General features: G+C 36.0%; 1 protein-coding gene across 2 annotated transcripts in view; it reads left to right on the top strand.

Moving 5' to 3' along the window:
* Window positions 1-17,292, top strand: part of CNTNAP4 (contactin associated protein family member 4) — a 260,192-nt gene that overhangs the window by 209,200 nt on the left and 33,700 nt on the right. For both annotated transcript variants that reach the window (XM_045989410.1, XM_045989411.1), the window contains exons 16-17: window positions 14,768-14,938; window positions 15,660-15,878. In XM_045989410.1, the coding sequence (XP_045845366.1) occupies window positions 14,768-14,938; window positions 15,660-15,878 (390 nt within the window). The remainder of the gene's footprint in view (window positions 1-14,767; window positions 14,939-15,659; window positions 15,879-17,292) is intronic.

Here is a 17,292-nt window from a genome sequence, read left to right as displayed (position 1 = left end):
ATATCAGAAGTCATAGGTAACACTGTTAAGTGTTTGACCTAAAGCACAACATGAATGATAAACCCACCTTTACAGTTGTGCTGCAGACACAAAACTTAGTAAACATATTGTTCATCCTTAAGGAGTTTATTTATGAACATAGAAATAAATTTCTTGAAAATAGATATGAAAAATAAATGGCAGAATTCAACATCCTATTTATGAAAAAAGCCAAAGTAGGAGTTGAAGAGAACATCCTCAGTGTTTTAAAAGGCATCCATGAAAATCTGATCGCTAATATCATACTGAGTAGTCAAAGACTTGAAATGCTTTCCCTCTCAGATGAGGATCAAGGCGAGGATGTCTGCTCTCACGTTTCCTATTCAACATCATACTGCTAGTCCTAGCACATGCGATAAGAAAAGGAATTCAAGGGATGTAGATCAGAAAGAAGATATAAAATGTTCTATTTATAAATGATATGGATTTATAGGTAATAAATCTGTAAGAATTTCTTTTTTTTTTTAAGATGTTATTTATTTATTTATTTGACAGACAGAGATCATAAGTAGGCAGAGAGGCAGGCAGAGAGAGAGAGAGGAGGAAGCAGGCTCCCCGCTGAGCAGAGAGCCCAAGGTGTGGCTCAATCCCAGGACCCTGGGATCATGACCCGAGCCGAAGGCAGAGGCTTTAACCCACGGAGCCACCCAGGTGCCCCAAGAATTTCTTTTTTTTAAGTGAGTTTAGCAAGGTCACAGGATACTTAGCTGTCTCTAAAATAAATAAATCTTAAAAATATATATACATATATATGAGTATACATATATATGAAATCTTTAAAATATATATGTATATTTAATAAAGGTTGCTGTCTAGGATATAGAAAGAACTCTCTCACAGGTCAATAATAAAAGAAATTCAAATTAAGAAATGAGCAAAACATTTGCACATACACTTAATCAGAGAAAATAACAGATTTCAAAAAGCACATAAAAAGATTCTTAATATTCTTAGTCATTAGAAAAGTGTAAAATAATACCACAATGAGATATCAGTATATAACCATTGAAATGGCTAAAATTAAAAAACAAAAAACCTGATAATACCAAATGCTGGTGAAGATGCAGAGTAACTGGAAATCCTCATTGCTGCTGCAAATGCAAAATGTTACAGCCACTTCGAAAATAGTTTGGCAGATTTTTTTTTTTTATAGATTGAACACATATTTACTGTATGATCCAGCAATCCCATTTCTAGGTACACAAGAGAAGTGAAAAACCTGTATGTAAAGTTTTATATTGGCTCTATTCATAGTCTGCTAAAACTGGATACCAACCAAATGTCCATTAACTAGTGAATGAATGAACTTTCCCATTTTACTGTGGTGTAACCATACAATATGGAGGAATATTACTGAATAATAAGAAGAAATGGAATATTGATACATGCAACAACATGAATGAATCTCAAGTGCTTTATGCTAAGTGAAGGAAGTCTTACTTAAAATACAATGTGCTGGACTGTTATTCAGTGTCTAAGATATTCTGGAAAGGGCAAAACAATGGGAGCAGAAAAAGGATCTCTGTAACAGCTTCCAGGTGAGAGAAATTTTGCAAAGGGGAACAGGTGAAGGTTGTGTTCTGTATCTTGAGGGTGGTGATGGTTTTATGGCTTTATGCATTTGTCAAAATTGCTATACCAAAGAAAGGGCCATTTTTACTACATGTAAATTTTTCTTCAAAACTTGTGATCCCAAGGAAACAAAACAACTAACTAATATTATGAATAGTTATGGTTGTTTAATTTTTTTTTTTACTTTTTTTAGAGCAGTTTTAGGTTTATAACAAAATTGAAACAAAAGTACAGAGGTTGCTCATATATCCCCTTCCCACACACATGGATAACCTCTATTATAATCAACATCACTCATCAGAACTGTGCATTTTTTTTCACCAAGGATGGTAATTACTTAATTGAAAAATTGGTTCACTTAAAAAATACATAAAACTAGGAGACACTGGTTAAAAAAAAATGACAATACGAACAAATGAAAAGATTATGCCATGCTCATGGGTTAGAAGAATTCACATTGTGAAAATGTCCATATGCAAAAGCAATCTACAGATTCAGTGGAATGCCTATGATAATATCAGTTGTATTTTTCATAGAACTAGAACTAATAATCTTAAAATTTGTATGAAACCACAAAAGATCCCAAATAGACAAACCAGTCTTGAAAAAGAAGTGCAAAGTGGAGAGTATCACAATCCCAGATTTCAAGTATACCACAAAGGCATAGTAATCAAAACTGTGTTGTACCGGCACAGAAGTAGACACATAGATCAATGGAACAGCATAGAGAGCCCAGAAGTGAGCCCATACTTGTATAGTCAAATAATCTACAAGAAAAGAGACAAGAATATACAAGGGGGAGAGGACAACCTCTTCAACAAATGGTTTTGGGAAAACTGGACAGCCATATGCAAAAGAATGAAATTGGACCACTTTCTTACACCATACATAAAAATAAACTCAAAGTTAAAATTCCTTAAAATACAGGCAGTAATCTCTTATATATCAGCTTTTGCAGCATTTTCCTAGATATGTCTTCCCAGGCAAGGGAAACAAAAGCAAAAATAAACTTTTGGGACTATGCCAAAATAAAAAGCTTTTGTACAGCAAGGAAAACCATTAACAAAACAAAGAGACAACAGATTGAGTGGGAGAAGATGTTTGCGAATGATATATCCAGTAAGAGATAATACCCAAAATATATGCAGTATGGATATATATGCAGAATGGATATATATGCAGGATGGATTACATATGCAGTATGGGTAGATGCAGTATGGATTATATATGCAGTATGGATCTATATGCAGTATGGATTATATATGCAGTATATACACACACACGTACATACATACATACATACATACATACAAACAAACAAACATATATAGCCATTTGTGACAACATGGTTGGACTTAAAGTATATTATGCTAAGTGAAACAAATCAGACTGATATAGACAAATACCATATGATTTCATTTATATGTGGAATCTAAAAACAAAACAACAGAAACAAAATACAGAGAACAAAATGGTGGTTGCCAGAGGGGAGGGTGGCAGGAGATGGGTGAAATGGATAAAGGAGTTTGGGAGGAGCAGACTTCTAATTATGGAATGAATAAACCGTGGGAACAAAAGGGAAAGAACAGGGAATATAGTCCCTGGCATTGTAATAGTGTTGCATGATGACAGATGGTAGCTACATTTGTGGTGAACACAGTATAGTATAGAGTTGTCGAGTCTATACTCTATAGACTTCTATACTCTATACTATGGACATACTATAGAGTATACGGGCTATACTACTATACTCTATATACTATGTCAACATAGTATAGAGTCATCTGTGTTGTCCACCTACCTGAAACTAATGTAACATTGTCCAACATTGTCACCTGTCCTTCAATTAAAAAGAATACCGGAAGTGAGATTAAGAGTCATTTATGGTTTGTCTCCCTCCCAATCCCATCTTGTTTCATTTATTCTTCTCCTATCCCCCTAACCCCCCATGTTGCTTCTCCATGTCCTCATATCAGGGAGATCATATGATAGTTGTCTTTCTCCGATTGACTTATTTCACTAAGCATGATACACTCTAGTTCCATCCACGTCGTCGCAAATGGCAAGATTTCATTTCTTTTGATGGGGTAATAGGGAGGGCACATTTTGCATGGAGCACTGGGTGTTGTGCAAAAACAATGAATACTGTTATGCTGAAAAAAATAAATAAAATGGAAAAAAATTAAACAAAAACAAAAAAAAAAAGAATACCGGAAGTAAATTCATAAAACAGGAAAGGTTTTAGTAATATGGTTATTCTTCAGGATGCTCGTAGAATCCTGCTGAATATGTTTCTGACTTGTATTAACTCTAGAAGCAAAAGAGTCAAAAGAAAGAATCACAGAAAAACATCTGGGTTTACTGGTTAACAGAGAGACTGTAACTAATGAGAGGGCCTACCCATGTACTTTCCTTTCCCCTAGAAGCAATAGGAACTTCCTCATTTTGAGGTACCATCCCAAGTCTTCTTGACTGCTAATCCCTCAACTTCAGCATGCATAAAAATTAGCTGGAGAGCATGCCAGCTAGTGCTTACACTGGTTAAATGCTTTCTTGACATTCATCATGAGGACATCTGCAAAGTCATCTCCCTACCTCTGCACGTCCCGCAGCAGGAAGAAACCTCATGGACCCCTGATGACCACTGCCCTTTCATTTGCTTTCCTCCATCTGCAAAATCTCCCCAAGCCATGTACTGAAACCTGTCATGCTCAAGTTCAAACCCTTCTGCCATGAAGCCTCCCAAAGCTCTCTAGAGGGCCTCATCTTACACTTTCAAATAATGTTGAACAAATTACAAAGATATATTTTTCATACTGGCTTTTAATTATTTTTGAGCCTCTAAAGAGCAGATCCATTGCTTATTTATTATTGTGTTCCTGGCACCTAGTACATTACCCGTTATGTGAAAGATAATCGATAAATAGCAGTTTATGGAAGAATGAGAATGATCCATCATACACAGCTCAAGAAACCTGTAGCTTTGAATTATTCGTAAGAGACAGGAACAAAGTTTTGATTATATAAGCAATTAAATGATGTGCAAACATACACTTTTAATGAAAAGAGTTTAGATTATATTGAAAGACTTATTCCGCTTGAAAAATCATACAGTACATAGAGAATCTAGTTCCATCTGAATCATTTTTCATCAGTACACTTGGACTTGTAGCAGTGAAGTGTTTTCAAATGAGTACATGATTTCAATTAATAATAATTATTTTTTATTTTTACTCTTCTAATAATACAGTGTCTTTTTAAAATTGAAATACTTTCTACTTCTTGGAGGAAAGAATATTTTGTGGTCTTTTATTTTGTGTTCTGTTCTGACTTACATTACTAGCTAGTAATTGATATTCAAGCACAAATGTGAGCGAACATTCTCTCTAATGCTTTCAGAAAATTTCCACATTTCTGACACCGGTAATCCTGGTAATTCTCAAGTTTATGATAATATGCTTTTGTGATAATTTTATACACATGCATACCTTTATTTATTTTAAATATTAAATATTAATGACTTAACTGATACAGTTGTTATAAAATTTTAAAATATTCAGAAATGCCAAAAAAAATTTAATAATTACCAAGAATCATGCAGCGCACAAATAATGATGACTACCAGTGAGTATTATTCCAGGAATTGCTAAATATTTCTGGAGTAGGGTTTCCCAACTTTGGCACTCCTGCCATTTAGCCTGTTATGGTTGGAGGCTGTTCCATGCATTGATGGACACTTAACGGTATCCCTCTTCCCTACTAGTAGTACCTTTCCCCTAGTTGCGACAACAAAATATGTCTCCAGAAATTGCCAAATGTCCCCAGTGGCGACATTGCCTCAGGTTGAGAAGCACTATCCTAGACCAAAAAAACAAAAACAAAAACAAAAAGGAATTGAGAAATAAGTTTCCAAAACTTTATTAATGGAAATTGACGGAGAAAGGAGAAACCAAATTGAAGCCAAGGGAATTGCTTTACATTATTTATATATCTCATAAATATATGTTCAACTTGAATTATCCCACTAAACTTTAAGAAAAGATTATGAAAATTTAAAAGGTTATGGAGTCACTAGGTTTCATATTAAATTCATTTTTAAATTTTAGGTAGTATTGATCTATTGTGAAAAATGGGAAAAGTAGCACTCATATTTCCTCTCCTCTCTTTTTTCTCCCCCACCTGTCCTTTTTGCTAATTTTGCTGTTATTTCTATAGTTGTTTATTCTTAATGCTAGCCATTAGTCTATCATCATAGCCTCTGTATTCTTTTTTTTAAAGATTTTATTTATTTATTTGACAGACAGATCACAGGTAGGCAGAGAGGCAGACAGAGAGAGAGGAAGGGGAGCAGGCTCCCCGCTGAGCAGAGAGCCTGATGCAGGGCTCCATCCCAGGACCCTGAGACCATGACCTGAGCCGAAGGCAGAGGCTTTAACCCACTGAGCCACCCAGGTGCCCCATAGCCTCTGTATTCTTGAATGATTTTTTATTTTGATTTATTTCTTCTTGGATTGCCTTGTCAGGTAGCTGATGTTTTCTGTTTCCTCTCCAGAAGACCCATGAGTGTTGCACTTGAGTTTGCATGTGCTTGGAAATATTTGTTGCCTCAGAACTCTAAAACAAACTTCGTGGGTTAAACTTTATATTGGGGTTTTGTTTTTTTTTTTTTTTTTGGTTACAGCTTTAGTAAGAAATAATTCACATGCCTTACAATTCACCCATTTAAAGTGTACAGTCTAATCGTATCTTAGTATATTTAATCGTTATGGTATATTACAGAGCTGTGCAGCAATCGCCACAACCAATTTTGGGACATTTTCATCACCCCAAAAAGAAACCTAGTGCCATTGGACAAACATTCCCTGTTTCCCTCCCACTCCAACTCCAACCCCAGTCACCAACATTTAGATGAAAACATGGAATATGTGGTTTTTATGACTGACTTCTTTCACGTAGCATGGTGTTGCCAAGATTTATCCATGTTGTCAACACTTCATTATTTTTTATCACCAGATACTATTCCATTGTATGGATGGACTACATTTTGGTTACCCATTAATCAGTTAATGGACATTTGGGTTGGTTCCATTTTTTGGCTCTTAGAAATAATGCTGCTATGGACATCTGTGTATGAGGTTTTTGTGAACATATGTTTTCATTTATCTTCTTTTCTTATATAATTCCGTTACCTTGAGTATATTTCTAGGAGTGGAACTTCTGGGTTATAAGGTAACCTTACATTTGAACTTTTTAGAAACTGGTGTAACATTTGTGGGGGGGGCCACTTTGTGACTTTCACCATTTGTACATATTATTGTACTTTTGTTTGCACGAGAGATGCAGTCATCTTGTCTTCCACAGCTTTTATAGATCTCTTTTGGCTGATATTTCATTACAAAGTAGGTTTTATTTTTATTTTTCCTCAAAAAAGGTTTGTGTGTGCTTTATTCTCAGATTTCTTTCAAATTTGAGAATATCTGCCTATTGCTTTAACACACACACACACACACACACACACACACACACATACACAAATAGGCTGGACACATTTTCTTCCTCTCAGAAATTTGTGGACAGTGCTCCTTTGTCTCCTGATATTGAATATTGCTGCATGCTGAAGACAAACTGATTTTTTCACCTGCTAGATGACTGGCTTTTTCTAACCGAATACTTTATGGAATAATTTCCCCAGAGGTTAGTAACTTAACAAGGATGCATCTCAGTGTTGTGCATTGCCATTAATTTTTCCTGAAATTGGATGTGATATTGTAAAATATATAAAATGTAAATTTTTTTAAGAAGTTTGTTGTTGCAAACATGATCTAAATTTCTGCTCTCAGTTTATTAATCCAAATAAGGTATTCTTTTCAACTCTGGCATTTGAATTTTTCTAATTATTTTATTCAGTGTATTTCTCAGTTAATTCATTGTTGAAATTTTATGTCAGTGAAGGAGCCCCCAAAACTTACATGATTAGAAATTATTGTTCTAAGTTTCTTGTTCCAAAAAAGTCTTGTCAATGAAATTAGTTTTTTTTTTTTTATTTTGTCCTCATCGACTTGTTCAGCTGTCTGAGAAATCACAGCTGCCCAAAATGCATTAAATAATCAAAGGTGCATGTAGGCAATAAATAACTTTGCAGAAGTTACATTCATAGACTGGAGAAAGATATTGACTAGTGATTTGGTTAATTTCTCTTCCATTCGACAAAGTTCTGTTCCATTTGACAGACTACATATAAACCATTAAAAAGAGTGAGGATCAATTCCATTTCAACAGATAATCATATAATTTTGCAAGTTCCATTATGTCTGATAATCCTCTACCATTAGGAAATTCTTTTTAATTTTTATATTTTTATTTTCTCTTCTTAGGTTTTTCTTTATTTAATTTTCCTGAAGTTTCTTCATCTTTTTACCCCTTCCACCTTTTTCTCTTCTTCCTTCTCTCTCTCTTCTGCTCCCCTCTTTCCCCTCCTTCTTTCTAGTAGTTTATATAAGAATTTGAGTGTATCTATTAAGATACACATAATACAAACTAACTGGGACAAAGTTAACTCTTCTTATTGCTACTTTGACAAAAGAAATCTCATAATTTCACTCAACAAATATTTATTGAGCCCATACATTTTACTATGCCTTCCCCACATCCCAAGAGAAAGACAGAGAGAGAGAGAGAGTGCTAGCACAGAGGGAACAAGAGACAGAGTGTCTGCATTCTTGGAGCTTGAGTTCTCTTGGGGGAGAGGTAGATGATATGTAAGTAAAATATATGATATGATCGATGCTAGTAAGTGTTGTGAAGACAATATAGTTGAGGTGAGGGGGCTGTAGGTTTGGAAATCTTAAATAGAATAGTTATGAAATGCTCACTAAGAAGGTGACATTTGAATATAAATCTGAAAGAAATAAGGGAACAAGGCATGTGTATATTGTGAAAGAGCACTCTGGACAGAGGAAGAAGCCAGAGCAACCATGCAGAGATGGGAATGTTCATGAGAAAAACAAGATGGTCGAAATGTCTGGAGCAGAGTGAGCAAGGAATGATGGAAGACACTAGAAGATCTGGTGGTCAGATCTTTGAGGATTTTGAGAGGTCTTTATTTTTCAACTTCAGTGAAATTAGAAAACATTGGAGGATCTTGAACAGAGGGTTGGTGTGATCTAATTTATATTTTAATGAGATGTAATGGGGAAGGTGGAAGCAAGGAGGCCATTGATAAGACCATATCACCAACCCAGCTGAGGGATCATGGTGGCTTGGGCTATGGGTACAATAATGATAGTTGTAGTATGGGAGCAGTTCAAAAGGAGAAGCAATACAGTTTGCTGATGGATCGATGTAGGTTGCAGAAGAATCAAGAATAACACCAAGGTGTTTGGTCAGATCATCAGTTGGAGTCACAAAATCGGCATTAATTAAGAGGGAGAATATTGCTGGGGTCAAGGAGTTGCAGAAAAATGTAAAGAACCCAGGTTTTTGAACATATTAAAGTTGTGATGGAGGCATACAGAGAGAGATGTGGAGCTGTTAGTTTGTTAGAGAGTTCCAGGCTTCAGATATGTTTCTGTAAGTCATCAGCACATTTAAAGCCATGAAATGGACCAGCAGGAGTCATTGTGGATACAGAAGTGTAGTGATAAGAGTCTGGGGGCATTCCAACATTAATAGGTTGAGGAGGGAAAGAGGAAGAAAGAAGGAAACAGAATCATAGCACTAATGAGAAAGGCAAAAGAGTGTTGGTATTCTGGAACCAAGTGAAAACAAATATTTCAAGGAGGGGGAAATAATCAACCATGTTAATTGTTTTTGATAGATTAAGTAATGTGAGGACTGAGAATTGATGAAGGGCTAGTAACTAGAATATATGAAGAATTCTCAGAAATCAACAGTGGGGAAAAAAGAAACAATCCCATTAAAATATGGATGTTATGGATTGAATTGTTTCCCCACCCCAAAGTTTATATGTTGAAGTCCTAACCCCAATGTAACTGTATTAAGTGGTGGGGTCTTTAAGGAGGTAATTCAAGTTAAATGAGGTGGTAGGGGTGGGGCCCTGATTTGGTTGGCCTGGTGTGCTTATATGAAGAGGAAGAGACACTAGAGAGTTTCTCCTCCCACCTGTGCACAGAGGAAAGGCCATGTGAGAAGGTGGCCATCTACAAGCCAGAGATACACTAGACAAAAGACATAAAGAGAGATTTCATTAAAAGACCACAATAAATGGAACAAGATGGGATTGGGAGGGAGACAAACCATAAGTGACTCTTAATCGCACAAAACAAACTGGGGGTTGCTGGGGGGAGGTGGGGTTAGGAGAGGGGGAGGGGGGTTGTGGACATTGGGGAGGGTATGTGCTATGGTGAGTGCTGTGAATTGTGTAAACCTGGTGATTCACAGACCTGTACCCCTGGGGATAAAAATACATTATATGTTTATAAAAAATAAGAAATTTTAAAAAAAGGCTACAAATGGCAATTAAACACACAAAAAGTCCTCAAAATCACTAGCCACTAGAAAATGCATATCAAAACCACAATGAGATGTTACTGCATACCTTTCAAATGGCTGGAAAAAAAGTAGTGACAGAATTCTGGCCAGGGCATGAAAAAACCTGATCCTTCACACATTGCTGGTGGGGATGTAAATGATATAGCCATTCTGGAAAGGAGTCTGGCAGTTTCCTTAAAAGCAAAACATTCAACCCTCATACGACTCAGGGACTGTACCCCTGGGCAGTATCCCAGAGAACTGAGAATTTACATTCATACAAAAACTTGTACATGGATGTACATAGCAGCTTTGTCTGTTAATTGCTGAAAACTAGAAACAATCCAGATGTCTTTCAACAGAAGAATGGTTAACTAATTTTTCATACATGGACTACTGCTCAGCAAGAAGAAGAAGTGAACTACTGACACACACAAACCTGCCTTATCTTCAGAGAGTAAATCTGAGTGAAAAATAGCCTCAAAGGGCTACATACCGTATGCCTTTATTTATAGAACATTCTTCAGATGACATCACAGAACTGATTAGGGGTTGTCACAGGGTTACAGAAGGGGGGAGGCAGGGGAGAAGTGGGTGTGCCTATGAAAGAGAAGCATGAGGAATACAGATTCCTGCATCTTGACTGGTGTCAGTCTTAACATCCTGGTTTCAAAGGTGTACTGTGTTTTTGCAAGATGTTACCTATGGAGAAAACTAGCTAAGGGGCACACAGAATCTTTCTGTGTTATTTCTCACAACTGCATGAGAATCTGCAATTATCTCAAAATAAAAATACTAGTGAAAGCAATTATATTTCTGGCTCTTGAAAATGATTGTTACACATTCAGAAAGATATGTTTGACTAGTAAATTATCCCTTGTCTTGGAGTTTCTTTATTTTACTTCATTTTGTTTACATAAGAAACGTAGTGTTACCAAACTTGTCGAGAGTTGTATACATTACACATACTTGTCAATCATACCTCAAGAATGAAAGGAAGAAAGAAAGGTAGGTAGGTAGGGTTAGTATGTCATATGCATTCTGCTTTTAAAAGTAAAACAGAGTGCCTTAATGAAACAAGATGGGATTGGGAGGGAGACAAACGATAAATGACTCTTAATCTCACAAAACAAACTGGGGGTTGCTGGGGGGAGGTGGGGCTGGGAAAGGGGGAGGGGGTTATGGACATTGGGGAGGGTATATGCTATCGTGCGTACTGTGAAGTGTGTAAACTTGGCGATTCACAGACCTGTACCCCTGGGGATAAAAATACATTATATGTTTGTAAAAAAAAAAAAAAATTGGAAGGGGAGGCAAACCATAAGAGACTATGGACTCCGAAAAACAACCTGAGGGTTTTGAAGGGTCAGGGGTGGGAGGTTGGGGGAACAGGTGGTGGGTAATAGGGAGGGCACGTTTTGCATGGAGCACTGGGTGTTGTGCAAAAACAATGAATACTGTTACGTTGAAAAAATAAATAAATTTCTTTAAAAAAAATAACAGCTTTTTAAAATATTGTTCTTTTTTAAAAACAGCTTTATTGAGATATAATTTATATACCATACAATTCACATATGTGTAATGAGCTACTCTGTGGCTTATAGTATATTCACAGCATTGTATAACCATTACCGCAATCAGTTTTAGAATATTTTTGTCACCCAAAAAGAACTCTGCGCCCCTTCGCCTGGGTGGCTCAGTGGGTTAAGCCGCTGCCTTCGGCTCAGGTCATGATCTCAGGGTCCTGGGATCGGGTCCCGCGTCGGGCTCTCTGCTCAGCGGAGAGCCTGCTTCCCTTCCTCTCTCTCTGCCTGCCTCTCTTGTGATTTCTCTCTGTCAAATAAATAAAATAAACAAAATCTTTAAAAAAAAAAAAAAAGAACTCTGCGCCCCTTAATGCCTATCATTCTCCAACTGCCTTGTCTCCCCAGTCATAGAAAAACCACTAATCTACTTTCTGTCTCAATAAATCTGTTATTTTTAAAGGACAGTCTATTCATGATGTAAATAAAAGTTTAGCAAAAGGAATATTTTTTAAATTACTTCTAATCTTGACATTCTGCCTAGTTAATTTTTCTGAATGAGCTCTTTTTTACTTTGTGTATAGAATTAAATTAAATCCTTCCTACACCTTCTATGGATCCCATTATCCATTATTTTTTTTTGAAAGATAAAAGGTGGAATTCCTGAAGGAATCATTCCAAATTTTTATACACTATACTGAATTTATTTGAAAATACACTAATTATTAATGACTTAAAATTATTTGCAATTATTAGTGAGTCACGTAGAATAACATCCTGATTTGCTTTTGTTGGGCTAATAAAAGGGGTCTAACTCTCCTGACTAATCCAGCAAGTGATTGCATTCAAAGCTGCTACTGGTGCAGCTTAAGGATTTTTAAACCACCTTAGCCAGAAACTCTGTCTTCAAAAGACCTGCAGCTTCCTGCTGGTGCTGGCCTACTGGGCTCTGCTCTGCTGCCCTCCCTCTCCCCTCCTTTCTCTGAGGCAGTTCACATTCCTCTGGGTGTTTCTTAATAGCAGTCTGTAAAGAGCTGAGGTATCATATGCCATAAACATTATTCGATCATGGAAATATTGGCCTTTGCTTTCTTTATAATTGTTTTGAATTAGCAGCAATTTCTTACTCCGATAAAATGTTCTCTATTTTTTACCTATTGTGAATCTGCACAATGAAGTTTGCTAACTAGACAAAATAGCCACGATTATGTGTGTGAGAATGTTTAAGCTACCTTAGGTAATATATTGTTTCCATTGCTGTAAGAACATTCCTTGTGAAGATAGCAGCATTTCAAAGAATTGTTCCTTTGTTTCGACCAGTTCCCTGAACCCTTCAATAGGATGCTTTATCGAGTTAGTTGTGATATTAAAATGAAACAACTGAAATATTATGTCTAATAATGATATTATCTAATTTAAACGTGTAAGGAATTCTGAGTGTTCTTTTTAATCTGACCAAATGGATAAGATTCAATAATATTCCATAATTTAGAGTTACAACTTTAATTTTCATGTATATCACATTTCAACAGAAAGGCATTTAAACCCTTTATAAAAATAGGTCAGGTAAGAGCTTTTAAGAACACAAATGTGTTGTTATCCCTGATTTGATATTTTTCATTTTCTTGCATTCATTCCTAGAGATCAAAATGTCTAAGTGTAGAAATAACTGTAAAATGGAAATAAGGACTAGGCTTGGCAAACTCAGATAATACAGTTTCATTTGGCTGGTGGGGGGGGGGGGAAGCCCTTAAAGTGTATTCTCAGCTGAATAAATTCAGCTCTAAAATTGTTCACAGATGAGCTGAGAATTGACTTTTGAATCAGGTCCCTAAGAAAAAAACAGAAAAAGTAAAATAGATACAACCACTGCTTATTTGGTCCAGAATTTATAGAAAATAAATTAATACTAAGGAACAGATAGAAGCTGAGTCGAGTTTGTGATTTTGAACTCTAGGTATCTGTTCCCTGCAAACATAATGAGCCATTGTTTTGAAATTACTGTTTTCTAACTTCAGTGGATCAATATGTCTTCCAGAAAGGTAATTTATATAGAATTTTAACCAATGCTGTGAGTGCGTATGGAGGCAGGTTGCTTAAAACTCAAGGTATGTATTTATATTGAATGTGTCGAGAGCATCCTGGTGGCAGCAGCAATAATAGTTGATTTCTCTAATAGTGCTTCTCATCAACCACACATAGCCACTTGGATCTCACTCCTGTCACCTCATGCCTCTGCATTTACATTTTATTTCCCATACGGCCAGCTAGAGGAGTCCCACCGTGTTTTTTCAAGAGGAAAGTTGTCGATGATACAACCACAGCCAAATGAATGGAAAGTGAAGATAAGAAGTTGCATGTGGACAGAAATTGTAATTAATTACAATCCACATAAGTTTTTCTCAGATCTCTTCATTTATACCCCAGCCTTTTAAACATTTTCTCCTTGTATTGAGCATTTTTAAACTTTTTCAGAGTCCCTTCCTGCTCTTTATCCACTTCACTATTACAAGCAAAGTAAAAGGTAATTTTGAACGAAAAGAGCATTTTCATGAGGAGATCAGCAAAGCACAGACCTAAGTAGTGCCTTGATCTTTAATTAGTTGAGAATATTTTGAATGCCAGTCTCAGTTTAGAAAATTGCAAAGCCCATTAATGAAAACAGTTAGTTCAAGGTGTAAGTCTGTGAAGTGTGTGTGTTAGAAGTGTCAGAACAAAAAGTGCTTTGAGCTTCTTTAGATTTTTTGTTATTCAAAGGAATGTAGGTGTTTGAATTTTCAAGTTATAAAAAAAAATTAAGTCTATTAACCAATGGGTGGCAGATTCTTATCATATTACTTTGCCAGAGGGCGGTATTTAGGGTGGGGCTGATTTTCTTCTGTAAAATAAAACATTCAGACCATTTCTGCCACGTTCGTTCCTCTCCTATGTTGGGAGGAATCCAGGATTGCATTCCTTTGTAAGATCACCAATCTTACACTCACGTCTTGTATAATAAATTAATAGAAAAAGAGAAGCAGGTTTGTATAAATTAGCAATATTTTTAATGGTAGAAATGCTAAAAATAGAAAATGTAATTATGCCATTCATTTTATTTTATGAATTTTTCTTTTTGATTTTTTCCTTTTTTTTTTTTTAAACAGGGTCATTTTGGAATTCAGCTTCCTTCAATACTGAGGCCTCATACCTTCATTTTCCTACTTTCCATGGAGAACTTAGTGCAGATGTATCTTTCTTTTTTAAGACAACAGCTTCATCTGGGGTATTTTTAGAGAACCTGGGGATTACCGATTTTATAAGGATAGAGCTACGCTGTGAGTCTCCTTTTTCTTAGAAGTCTGTGGCATTCTATTTAACAGTAAATCCTTTAATTGTGAAACTACTGTGTTTCTACTTTATTAGCTAAATCTTTTCATTGTGTCCTTTTGGAAAAAAATCTATGGTATTAAGTTGACCTTTTTGCAAGATAATAATATATAACATGATAATTTGGGAAAACAATTGGTATTCTCTAAAACCAACTTAAGTAGGGTTTTAAACCCCCCAAATTAAGTTTTTTTAAAAAAAACTAAATTCTGAGTTAACTACACAGTTACTTAATTAAATCAACCAGCCATATAATTTTGTATGCCATATAATGTTGGTATACTTTTAGGCCACTATTAGTATCTTAATAGCAAATGTATTACATGCTTTTAAAATTAGATGAACTTTGAATCACTATAAAATTATTTTTACATAAAATGCCAGATGCTATTTAATTTTCTTGTCCTGGTTACATAGTTTTGCTCTATCAATATGCAAAATTAACTCTGAGGATGAATTTCTTAAAATCTGGGTTTTTTTCAAAGTGTGCTTTCCGGTCTCATTTCATGTTTCTTCTTTACTGATGTCATTGGGTCCTTCCATAAGATTTAAGCCATCACCTTTCTGTTTCATGGTTGCTATACCCTGGTGCTATGCCCAAGGGTACTGAGGACTCCACTGTCCAGCACATGGACTAACTTGAACAATCTTCATATCTCCTCTTCCCAGCTCCGGCAGTAGTGACCTTTTCATTTGATGTGGGGAATGGGCCTTTTGAAATCTCAGTGCAGTCACCCGCTCACTTCAACGACAACCAGTGGCACCACGTCAGGGTGGAAAGGAACATGAAGGAGGCGTCTCTTCAAGTGGACCAGCTCTTACCGAAGATACAGCCCGCTCCCGCCGATGGGCACGTCCTCTTACAACTCAACAGTCAGCTCTTCGTGGGTAAGTTCTGATGGTGGGTAGTTTGTCACTGAACTGTAGGACAGAAGTGTGGAGCTGGGCCAAGATGAAATAATAACAACCGGTAACAACAACAAGCCACTGTTGACTGAGAACCTGTGTTCCAGGCTCTTGGTTCTTCCTCGTAATCAACCTGTGACACGGGTTAGCCCCATTTTACAGATGAACTGACGGAGGCACAAGGAATTGAAGTGCATTGCCTCCAGACATCTACCTAGCAAATGAGATTTAAATCTATGTTGATTCATTCTTAAACCGATTCTTTATATTATATAATTCGTTCGAGTTTGGGTTTGCTTGCTTGTTTTTTTGGTTTTGGTTTTAGTTTTGTTTCTTAAGTTAGCACTTTCAGTGTTTTGTTGAGAGGTGTTTCTCTCCGTTCTCATGGGATTTAAGGAACCCTCCCTGTAGTTCCAGCTAATGCCAAATAGGGACTCCTGTCAAAGAACAGGCCAATAGAGGAAAAAAAAGAAAAGTAGGAGCCAAGTGTATAAACCATCGATTCTGCAGGTGCTCCTTATTTTGCCTTATTTTTTGAACACCGACCTCATATTTATTTATATCCAGACATTCCTTTATTGCCTGAATACCTTCACTTGGTTTCTATAGACTGGATACTGGAATCCTTCTGGAAGCGTTTATTTTCAGTCTTTGCTAATTACTTTAGAGAACTCATCGACCATTAAATTCAAGGGATTATTTCTTTCTTGATCACTTCTCATATATTTTAATGTAAGTAAGGGAACAGCAGCTCTATAAAGCAGAATAAATTATAAATGATCAGAAATTATATTTCAAGCATTTTTAAGAATTCTGTTTTAGAACAAAATTCAACAGATTCCCTTTATATCTTTCATTGCTTAATAATATTGTTTTATTACTCTCACTGCAAAAGAGAAGCCTATTTGTGACTTATTTGACTAAGACACATTTGGGATTTCTAATGAATTTATATACTCCTTATTTCTATCATCAGTTCTTTCATTCAATAAATAGTTAATGAGCGTCTTCTATGAGTAGGGCACTGTACTAGACAATCTAATCATAATCTTGCAACCACTCAACTGACTTATTTAAGGGTATAGAAATAGTAGGGAGTACTTGGAATACATAACTTTTCTTTTAGTAACATGCTAGAAACTCTGTCGTGAAATTGACAAAGATATTTCTCGATATACAAAAACTGAGAAAGGGCTGCAACCAAAGGTATGGCAATTTAAAATCTGTCAGTATCTTGGAAATAGCCTTACTATTCTTGGAAATTGAGAAGGCTGAAACAGTTCTCGAATTTTTCAGTGAAATCTGCTGCAGTTCGCCTGAACGTGAACTTTCATCCTTTGTATGAATTTTAACTTCATAGAAATGAAGTCACTATATAGTGTGTGTGATAGGAATC

Source organism: Meles meles, chromosome 19 (genome assembly GCF_922984935.1).
Source record: "Meles meles chromosome 19, mMelMel3.1 paternal haplotype, whole genome shotgun sequence".
Classification (NCBI taxonomy): domain Eukaryota; kingdom Metazoa; phylum Chordata; class Mammalia; order Carnivora; family Mustelidae; genus Meles; species Meles meles.
Note: the sequence above shows the minus strand (reverse complement) of the source record. Positions and strands in the feature narration are given on the sequence as shown.